This window comes from Hetaerina americana, unplaced genomic scaffold (genome assembly GCF_022747635.1).
Source record: "Hetaerina americana unplaced genomic scaffold, ioHetAmer1.1.p SCAF_4, whole genome shotgun sequence".
Taxonomy (NCBI): Eukaryota; Metazoa; Arthropoda; class Insecta; order Odonata; family Calopterygidae; genus Hetaerina; species Hetaerina americana.
The window spans coordinates 9,993,004-10,005,033 of NW_027286985.1; the positions used below are offsets into that span (position 1 = coordinate 9,993,004).

Here is a 12,030-nt window from a genome sequence, read left to right on the forward strand (position 1 = left end):
ATATATACACATTTACATCCCTTTTAAAAATAATTTTTAATTATAGAAACAATTTGATATTATGATAAATGCAGTAATCAACCCGAAGGGTGGTTTGGTAGGTGATGGTAGAGTTCACCCAGTACTAAGCCCTATACGACGTGTGAAATTAACACATCAGGGTAGGGGGGACAGTTCCTTTCCCTGTGCCGGTTATGGTTTCCCAGGATGATCTGGTGCCCGAAAAATCACATAGCTATAGCTTATATATCAATGAGAAAAATTAAGCGCCTTACCTGAATAGTTGCCACGGCATTTCTGACGAGGATTATAATGATTGGAGAAACTACCAGAACGAGTGCCAATATGGCCACTCCAACTGCTTCCTCATTGTTAGCCTTCCGGAGAATATCATTGACATACTCCCTGAAAAGTAAGCAAAAATCAGATTGAAGCAATCATTCCTCGAACTTCAACTATGCTCTGGTTTATCAATCTGTTTAAAATTTAATGACATTACCTTTTTCTGTCATAATTTAATTTAAAGAGAATTGAGAGAGGAAAGTCACTATAAGCATTTCGAGTCTCAAAATCCTGCAATTTCAAAGAGTACAAGGTTGCACAATAATGATAGAAAAAAAGTGAAATAGTTTTATGAAATCTTATTTAAATTATAATAATGTGAAAAATCATATGATAATTACTTTATCCTTCAATTAACCATCGCAGCAAAGTTATATCAACTGAATTAATATTGGCGATGAGCCTCGTATTAGATTCATAACTATGGTCTTGGAAAACCATTATTTTCCATCATTCAATGCAAATAATTTGCTCATCACATGTTTACAATAGATCATTACCGCATCTATATGCAAATGTACCTTTCAATCAACTGCTTTGAAACTTTTTTGAAACCTTTTTGAAATGTCTTTGGTTCAACCATTGAAAGATTAGGCCTTGAAAACATCCTGCAGCATAGGCTGCACGCATACATGCATGTATTGCTGGTTACGTTTTTGAGGCGTTAAAGAACTCTCAAAGATAATGGAACCTAATTCAACCAAAATTTCCCTATTTACATAAAAGGAAGGCATTGATGATAATTTATTTAACTTAAAAATATTATAACTTTGAATTGGGCTATGAAATAGGTTAGTCTGAAGACATCTTGACCTAACAAATAAACGAGACATGTTTTCTTCAAATTTATTTTCATTTTTCATCATAGTCTCCTTTTAAGTCGATACATTTTATTCCCCGCATTAATGCTAATTTTTTAACCATCCTTCCGAGTAGTGGTTGACGTCTTTCTCCACAAAATAGCGTTTACGTATTCGATAACGTCCTCGTCCAACGAAAATATCTGTCCTCCAAGCGAACATTTTAGGAAACAGGAAAACGTCATCGGGAACCAGATCAGATGAATAAAATGAATACATTCAACCAATTCTAAGTTGAGTTCGTGACTTTTAGCCATGGTGACCACCAAAGTGTAAGCAGGTGCGCTGTCCTGATGGAAAAGCATTTACTTCTTCTTTTAATGCAGTCTTCTTTTTTTGCAGTACCTGCCTTCAGCGTCTCAAATAATGATCCCGAATACTCTTCCATTATTGGTTTACTTTTGGAATATAATTGATGAACATGATTTCGTGCATGTCCCAAAAAACACGATCGCCAATGGAACCTTGTTCGCCTATTCCGTAGCACGTTCCCTCTCTGCAGTTTGCTATTTTAACCTTTCTCTCGTCTCATGCGAGTGTCGTCTCGTTGGTGCATACACGTTCAAGCTACAGTTATGAATCGATAAATAAAATCTGACTCGCTTAGCTTAAACTATTCTAAGAGCCATCAAATGTTTTTTGGGCATTCTTTTGGTTCAAAGTGAGCACTTACGCAAGTTCAATTTTTAATCACTTTATGGCAAAATATGTGCCTAGCCTCTGCTATCTCTCTAGCCTTAATTCTACGGTCGCTCGGTAGCACTTGGAGACCGCTTTCGATGTTGTCATTGGTTGTCATAGTTTTTGACCGCCCCGAACGCTCATCACCAGCCAAGCTTGTACGGCTACGTTTAAAATCAGCTGTCCAAAATTTCACGATCATAAATGATGCTCCCATAATCGTACACAGCGCCTAACTCATATTTGATTTGCTTAGGCGTATTGCCTTTAAAACAAATATTTACGGCAATGACATCTTAATAACGAATATTTCCATTTTCACACCACCCCTTACAGCGACTCCATTAAGAGTGCTGCTGCCGACATGTTGAGAATGGACACTTTGCAGGAGTAATATTCTTTTTCACCAATTTATGTCCATGTTGAATTGTGCGTATGCACAATCGTTTGTCATATAAAACATAAACGCAATAACCAACCCTAAGGTCGGTTTGTTGGGTGGTGATAGAGTACACAAATTACTAAGCCCGATGTCGTGTGGAATTCAATCATCAGGGTAGGGGGGCCAATTCCCCAGGACTATTGTCATATCTGTCTGATAAGTGTACGTAAAAATCGTCCAAAATTTTACAGAATTGAATAAAAGATCAGTGTGGACATTTATTTAATTCAATGTACAAATGGAGAACCTGGAAATGCAGAGACAAGCATCCTTACTCAACGCCATCAATTACCTCTTCCTTGAGAAAGCTTAGTGTACTTTAATATTTTTAGTTCTATAAAAAAGTTGTAATTTAATTAAAGTACGAAATTTCACAAAGATAAGACATCAAAAACTGAATTTTTTTCTGACGCTACCTCATCAGTGTAAATGGTGGCGCGTCTGAAAAACCACACACTCATATAATTGGAACAGCTGAAAAAATATTGATACCGCACTAATGGATGTATTACTTTACAGAGTTAAGCCATACTTTCTAAATAATCAAAAATTTTCTTCTCATAGGTAACCTCAAAGACTATGGTTTTATGAATGTTTTTATCGTTATAATATGAAATATATTTTTAGTTTTACGTCAGTAAACGCACAAAAAATATTAATAATTTTTAATTTGAAAAAAACATACCTTATTCTTCTTCTTAGATCCAACTGAAGCTTACGGAGTTCATCCACGTAGCTTACCATTGAGTCAAAGTAACTAATGGCATCGTTCACGTTTGGTTCTCGTTCTTTGTTTTCCAATATTTCATGTCTCCTGTGGCATGAAGTAAAAATATAACCATTTCAAAATAAAATATCACATTCTAATTTATTTTGTACGAATATTATGTCATGCAAGTAAGTTTTAGAAATTTCTATTTCGCAATTGTTTGAATTTATGGTGATGTTGGAATTTATTATTGCATCGTTAGTTACAGTGATGGTGGGTTTTTGAAAAATATGTGTCGCCCTAAAGAAACATAATCTATATCTAAGAGTTGAATGATAATTTTGGAGAATAAATTGGTGATTGGACGAATGGAAACCGGTAAAACACATTAATTGATCAAAACCAATGAAGTTACACATGTGTAATGTATTCAATACTCTTATAAATCATTATAGGGCGTGCAAATTTTTTAAAAAAAGTTTCAGTCATCAATTTTTATTTAAGTTAAATTAAAATGAGATAAATAAAGTTTAAAGATTTTTATGGAATTAAAAAATTATTTCGAAAACCAAGCATACTTTAATTCCAGTGATTGGACAAATAGGTTGTTAGTTCGGGCGTGAAATTATTTTGTGCACACATGCATGAACTGATTATAGTAGGCGCAAAGGGTATATGTTACCAATTAAAACTTGGTGTTGGAAAGGTAAGAATACTACGGTGTAAATGACAAGCGACTCCAATAGGTTATGATGAGTAGACATAGTCGGAATTGGAATTATATTAATCTAATTAATTTTTCTCATATGTCCTGGAAGAGATGCTTTGTCGAAACTGATTTTGATAGAAATACATGACTTCAATCGCTAAGTTAAAGATGCGAGATGCTTTTGTTAAATCAATTGAACAAAAATATTTCACGCTTCATTTAACAACTCGTATACCAATAAGTACAACATTTCTACAACATTTAAGAGAGCACTTTACAACTTCATTTTCCTAAGGTACAAATTTTAACCATTATACCTGTCTCTCCTTTCACTGGGATGCTTTACAGGATATCTTTTCTACCTTGCCTACTTTTTCTTTTGTCATCTCAAACAGTAGTATTTTGCATCATTATCACAATCTATAGTTTTAATACTATGATTTTCATCACTTTACATGTTTAATAATGTTATCAATCTCTTATCTTCTGTTTCAGTGACATGATAATATGTACACATACAATGTGAAAAATAATCATCACAATGCATATGTATCCTTCCTCGAATTAATAGAGTTTTTACAGGCTTGTCACACTCTCCTTTTCTTCGTGAGTGTTTTTCTAAGTGGATTTTTACTAAGTGAGCAACGCCACCCTCTCACTAGCTCTTTTCACAAACCTCCATCTTTGCTCACTTTCTTTATTTTCTTTCTTCACTTTAATTTATTCGCAATGCATGTGTGGGTGCATATTAATTAATATATGTGTATGTATGTATAAATTTGTTTAGACATACATAGCTGTGCGTAATACATGTCTGTCTGTCTATATGCATTTAAGTGTATGCATATGTATAGTATTGTTTTGGCCTTTTAAATTTTAAGGCAATACTATGTATTTGGTGATGGGTTAAATGGAATAAGGGACTATTTTGTCTCAATTTCGCCGTTTTTCTCAATTAAAAACGTCTATCTATCTGTGTTGGTAAAGCTTGAAAAATAATTTTAGCCAATGTGAAAAAAATTAAGAAATAATGATTAGAGAGGCGATATAACTGGGAGTAACTTTAAATCAATGGTGGTGATGATACCTAATTTTTGAGTGAAACATTTGGACAGTGCCTTAAGTCAATTTTCTCGAATAATTTTAATCGATGAAAAACTAATACTTCTGGGAATATTTATGCCAAAATATAGTCATTTATTGCAAATTCTGCGTTCTTTTGTTTCTTTTTTTTTGGTGTTGAAACTTCAAAAACTAAGGTAAATATTCGTTTTGTTAAAGCATAAATCAATTTAAACACCTATGTTGTTCATGTTTCTAACAGGTTGCCTTCGGATTATAGATATGGAGCTTGATGACAAAGGCGAAGTCTTACAAGTAGTATTAGTATTTAGGGGAGGCGACCGACAGCTGAGGTCATTTGCGCCATAGGGGATGGACAGGAAAGGATGAAGGGTGGAGAGAAACCCGGCGTCGGCATTAGCCTACTGTTTACTAAAGGCGCCAAGGGGTCCGCAGCTTAACGTCCCATCCGACGTACTCACTCAAAGTGCCCTCCACAAAGCACCTCAAGTAGGGATCGAGATACCACTGAAAAATATTCAACAACGCCGGGATTTGAACACGGGCGGGGAGCCCGGGTTCAAATCCCGGCGGGCGGGGTGGGAACTCTGGGTGGGAAGCCAGTACGTTATCCCCGGCACCATCTCGATTCCCCAAGTATTACAAGAGACTGTTAAAGTACATACCTATTTTCTACCTCGCTGAAACCTTTCATGGACATTTTGAGATTCTGGTAAGCTGAATGCAGAGATGGGACAAAGTTCAATGCCCCGCTCAAGAGGTCACTGCTGAGTGCGTCGTGTCGTACGTACTGAATGTAGTTCCTGCTTGGTAGCTTTCCTCGACCGAAGAAGTTTATCCCGTACACCATTGATATTCCACCGTTTTCTATGCTTCTCAAAAGGTTCTTGAATGCTATAAGATACCTGTAGGACATCGAGAAAAGTGGTACCATTATTCAATTCAAATGCAAACGCTGCAGCTGTATATTTTGAGTTGACAATTCAAAATTTAGTGATATTTTCCCTTTTTATAACGTCGAATTCATTATCTCTTCAAATAAGTTTTTTCTTGGACTCAATTTTCAGTAGAAATCATAATAATTTAATTAAAACTTAACTTAAAACATTACAATAAAATATAAAATATATGCATTGATCTGAAAAGATTTCTCCAGAAAAAATGCTTAGAGCTATGGTGTATTACAGTCCAGTTAATGAATATTGGCGGTAAAATAAACCGATAGTGAAGGCAATTAATAGCAGAAAGTGATTTTAAAACTTTTAATCACCCTGATATTTTATTTTGACTCAATCTGATACCATTCTCGAAATCAAGTATTGAGGGTACAGTGAGGTCATGGACAGGAGAGGATTATTTTCTTATCGTATTTTGCTACGGAGAAAAGTGTCCATGCATTACAACAGTGATATTGCACAATGCTGTTTTCACACGGCACATTGGACATATGGTCACCGTAGATGATATGAATAAATTCAGCATATTATGATTATTTAACAATATCCTCTTATGATCATTCGCTTTATATATTTAACCTCATTCCATGTTTTACATCTAAATAAAATACTTAAAATGAGTTTTCCCTCAGACAGCAATTTTAGTTCGTGGCATTAAAATGTCGTATTGAAGTATCTCAAAATTGCTATACAATATTGAATTTTTGTATCGCACTTGACAGTCAATATATCGTAAGATCGCGCAGTTCCACCCCCGACTCAATAAACTACCCCTTCTATTCGATCATAAGGGGAGAGAAGGAAAAAAATGAAAGGGAGAAGAAGTGATGGATGCAGACAAGCGGGCGATCAAACACTCCCGGTTTGGCTGACTGAGCCCGTACGTGATCTCACCACACCCGTTCCTTTTGAGTACAATATATCTATGACAACGGCGCAAATAACTAAAAGGAATAAATTGCCACTCGTGCCATTTTCCGTGAGCACAGATGTAACTGCCGTGAACTTGAACCATCTCAAATTCCTCTTGAGTACTTGGATAATCCAAAATTATTACTAGAACTTTATCCTTTACCTGACCGTATTCGTGAAAGCCAATTTTATTTTCTTTGTGACATTCTTTTGAATTTTATCAAAATAAAAAAGTCATTAGAAAATGTGGAAATTGCAACGTAATGAAGTTATGACGATACTTTAAAAATACCACATAACAACCGGAATTAGCGACTCATTATTCAACGGCGCACAACAAGTGAGTACATGGAGTTAAAATAAAAATATGTGTAAATAATATATATATATATATATATATATATATATATATATATATATATATATATATGAGAATGAGGCCTCTATGGTTAAAGGTTACTTTATCCTTCGATTGTTGCTGCGATCTTTAACTATTTCCGGTGAGAGAGGAAAACATTTTATAAGTATTAATACTTTTGGAAATGTATTCCCGCGAAATAACAGAATAACGAAATTGTTATAAACTGTAAATAATTGTATGTACTAATGAAAAGTTGGAAGATGGCATTTAATGACAAGGGAGCATTCCACAGAATGGCACCAGCAATCTATTTTGTTCCATGAGATATTTTTCATCTTAAATTCAAATTTTCTTCCAATAAAACGGAAGTATTATGTTATATGATCAATGAATTCGTCTAGGCTTTATTTCAGTGCTAAAAGAGGCTGTTATTATAATCATAATTTTTATAAAATACGTTAACATTCATGAAAAGTATTTTTTGATACAGTCAATTCAAAGCATAATTACTTGGAATTTTAAGATTCGTTTTACTTGTTCGTTCAGCATTTATTAAAATATAAGTTGATATGGCTAGAATATGGATTTAAAAAATTAATTCTAAAATTTGCATTCTGTCTTTCGTATTATCAATGCCAAGGCAATATAACCGAGTTTAAGATTACTTCTCAGGACTTAACACAGAACAATTTAATTTAACAGCAATATTTTAAATATACAGAAAACTGTACGACGTTTCGACTGATAACATATGAAATTCAATTAGGTGATTGAGGGACTAATTTCGCTACTAATGAAAATATTGATGTACAAGTAATATTTAAACGTAATAATGAGCATGGATCAATGATTCTCCAATCAAAGGAACAATTATTTCGAGAGAGGGATATTTTTGTCCATTCCACATGCTTATTTTAACCCTTTAGCGGGACTAAAAAACACATCTCAATTTTAGCAAAGTGCAACCGTACAATATCTAGACAGGTATTAAAAACCTACCTCCATACTCCACTATTGTCCGCCTCTTTTATGTGATTGGTCATGTGATCAAGGGTAGCGGCGTTGACTGAGTTGTACCACTGCAAGACTTCGGCTATACTACTCTCTTCCGAGCTTATCTTCTGGCTGCGTCGACCGATAGCGTCGTTCATTTTCGTCCGGCATATAGGCGACGATCAAATGATGTGGACCCACGAAGTGACGCCATTTGAGAAGAGAAAGAGAGGAAAGAGAGAATTAGTACTTGGAAAGATTGAATGACTGTTTTATGGCCAGGGAAAGGGCGTTTCCTTTCCGTTGAGTTCCTCATAGAAAAGAGAATGGCCTTCTCAGCATGGCTTATAAGAAAAGGGTATTGGTTAAGTAAACGTTAAATAAAAGCCCCATTAGCAGGAGAGATATAAACCGTCTGACCTCATTAATGTAAAGCGTAATAAAATACAGAAATGCTGTGCTTGTAGTATTAAAATGTTTAAAAAATATACTTTCTTTTCGATTAATTGTTTAGCAATAAGAATTATTCCATTGAGTCTAGAAAAACTAAATTGACATTAGAGTTATTTCAAGAATTAATTCGTTAATCAACAGTAATGGCGTAGCAACGCATTCAACTTATTTCTATACTGGTATATAATTCAGGATATTTTATTTTTAGCAATTAACCATATTAGTGATTTCGCAATTAATATTGTTTCATAATCAAAATATGGTGGCCGAAATTTTGAAAAGCACTGTGTCATTCTTGGGTCACTACACTATCACAATACTTATGCCTAAGTTGGGACAAACGTTTTCGTTCCCAGAAGGTGACGCTACTGACTAAGAGTATACATTAACTTGATAGCATTAAGATTATTTATGATATTGGGTCGACCGTAACGTTTACTGTAAATCACGAACTAACTTTCTCTCCACATTTTGTCAAGAGAATAATTATAAGCTGCCAAACTATTTAGAGCACGCATTTGGCCATTTTTATCATTGATCCTGGGAAATCATCATGCCTGATTAAGTCGTGAACGTTAACCGTTTTTACTTCCGATACTATACCTATAGATTGGTCATGAATATCTTACTATAGCTCCGAATAAAAAATAAGTAAAAATACTCGTACCTTTTATGAGGAGATTTCTCTAAAAGTCAGAATGTGGTCATTGGAGGAATGGATTTGATTGAATACGTTGAGAATACACTAGGGCTGATCAAAAAGTCAGTAACGTTTTGGTCTAGAGTGGCGGTGGGTAGGGTTAGAGCCACCATACTATATTGGTATCTAAACGTCCCTACTCTCGGTGAGTACCTTGCTGTGGTCAAGTGCAGACTGTAGCTCTTCTACTTTTAACGCACGAATAAAGAATCAAAGACTTTACGTATCCACAGAAATGAATTTGTAGAAACGCAAAGTCTTTGATTCTTTCTTCGTGCGTTACAGATTCATTTCTACAAAGTATCGGCCTCAAACATCTCTCAAATTCTTCTTATTTGATCACTGCGAACTGTTAAAATGTGCACTGCGATAGAAAATCCCGCGATTATGTATGATCTGTGATTAGGTTCTTACTGGCAAAAAACCACGAGCCAATTGAATTCATAGACAATTTTATGAGGAATACGGAGACGGAATAATGAGCGAAGGCGGAGTGAGGCGGTGGTGCATTCAGTTTATAAATGGCCGCAACAATGTTCACGACGAGGACCGCAGCGGTCGGTGTAACCTTGTAACAGGGTGAACTGACTGTGAAAATCAACAAAAAAAATTCGTTAAAATCGCTGATTTTCGATCACGGATATCTCGCAAGACAAGGCTTGCAACACAGTACTTGGACAGTAAAGCATAATCGCATGCTGATATAAACAAGTGGTTATATTGTATGGCGGTAGATTTATTCATGGACGCAATTGAAAAGCTTCTATATCATAATGATAAATGCCTCAATTTGAGTGGCGACCAAGAAGAAAAAGAGTTTAACAATTTGGCTTTCCAATGTATATAATAAAACATTGTCTCGTCACGAGGCTTATATTTTATTTCCAAACGTAAGTTAATTTCTGGACAAGAGTCCCTAAAAGAACCAAGACCAAGAGTCACTTTGTTGTTGATCCAATTTTCCACTCAGGAGATTCAAATCAAATCACAAAGAACTTTGGGCTTTTTCGGTATGCATGTCCCGGGGTTGATATTGGTAAAGTTAAATACTAAACGTGCACTATCACATCAACATGCATTAAAAAATTATCTCCCCTGGTACCTTTCGCTTATATTCGTGTATCATCAACGTCAAGTCTTTTTCCATATTCTTCATATTGTTTCTGTCTTCTTTTTAATTCAGCTTTTATATTCAGTTACCATTAATCAGTAGCATTAACTTATTTGATATGAACTTGGCGATTAATTGTCTTACTAATTTATTTCAAATCAGATAATATTTAGCAAACTTTAATGTACTTATTTCAGATTCCTGTTTGAATTATACTCATGGAAATACTTCTCCTTTGATTGCAGTCATGTCTGAAGAATCTCTTCAAGTTTCCCATCAATTTCTAATCCAGTGACAAAATTAAATTAGAACGACTATGTACTGCCATTAAATGTAATTGTGGAAATATAATTCCAAAATTAAGGTTGAAATTCAATTTACAATGAATTTTGCAATTGTAAAATATATCAATTTACACGTTTCAGCGATCAATTGTCCATAAATGTTAGGAATAATAGAGCAAATTTATTAACCTAAAACTAAATTTGATCCCCAACAAATAAAGAAAATTATTCTTCTATACCTAAGTAAACACAATACTGGCTTGAAACTACAATTAGAAATTTTCAGTAAAGCTTAAATGTTTTATGGTGGAACAAAGAAAATGTATGCATTTTTTGGGAAGAAATAAATGCATTAAGTTCGCTAGAATCTAAAAAAGAATTTAATAATAGCCTAATGCCAAAAATATGTCGCCTTAAAGATTTAGGAGGGTTTTAATTCAATTAATTGAATTTAATTTAATTTTAATTTAATTTAATGAATGAAGTATAAAGAAAGGTTTTCAAATTCGCAAGTAGAGAAAATTATGGAATATGAGAGATAAAAATAAAATAAATAGTTTCAGGGCATATATTTAGAATATATTATTCTAATATGACCTTAAAGTATTCGAACAATTTTTTTTAATTTCCATCAATACGCTTCCTCGTTGAATATAGTTTTGAAATTATTTTAGTCCCATCAGAGTATATCGTATTTACCAGGACGTTTAAAATTGATTCGACTGAATGGAATTACTTTTTCGTTCTCCTTCCTTTTTAAAGTAGTTTCTTTTATTTTAACATTTTTAATTTCTAATACTAAAGACATTTCTATGCGTAAGTGTAGAAGTTCATATGACAGCGGGCAGCCAAACAGCAAAAATATTATACGATTCAACTGAACGAGACGATTATCTTTTATTCTGTTACAGATATCTGCCGCTTTCAGAAAAACCAGCAAAAATTATAGCAACCCTTTGCCTCATCTTTTCTTTTAGTATTGACCGTCACTTGAAATTCCTGAGCCTGGGGGTGCCTCTTAATTCTCGTTTATGATTGGTGGCTTGGCGAAGTGCCAAACTCCTTCTCTGAAAGGCCAAATATAATGGTAGTAATAAAGACAATAAGAAATGCTTTTCGTTTTCATCTCCAGGAGACCAAAGAAATTTATTTTATGCATTTATTTACTGTCACCCATTGCTCTGGTTAAAGTAGAAAGCTGAAGAAAAAAGAAGACTGAGCAGAACAGGTTTATTTAAAACATTTTTCGATTATGTAATAGCTATTTTATTTCAGTATTATAATTTTTAACAATAAAAAATTATAGATTATTTATCGTTTTCCTTTTCCGCAATCTAACATATTAGAAAAAGAATTATTCTCAGATTTGAAAATGAGTACCATGGCAAAAGAGTGAAGCATTAGTAATTGCCATTGCCGCATAAAAAGGAGTAT

The 12,030-nt window shown here is 34.1% G+C and overlaps 1 protein-coding gene across 1 annotated transcript in view; it reads right to left on the bottom strand.

Annotated features, from left to right (window-relative positions):
* Positions 1-12,030, bottom strand: part of LOC139692064 (uncharacterized) — a 102,616-nt gene that overhangs the window by 14,690 nt on the left and 75,896 nt on the right. The window contains exons 4-7 of the mRNA XM_071590093.1: positions 8,055-8,180; positions 5,492-5,731; positions 3,011-3,139; positions 276-405 (exon numbers count right to left, since the gene is read on the bottom strand). Of these exons, the coding sequence (XP_071446194.1) occupies positions 276-405; positions 3,011-3,139; positions 5,492-5,731; positions 8,055-8,180 (625 nt within the window). The remainder of the gene's footprint in view (positions 1-275; positions 406-3,010; positions 3,140-5,491; positions 5,732-8,054; positions 8,181-12,030) is intronic.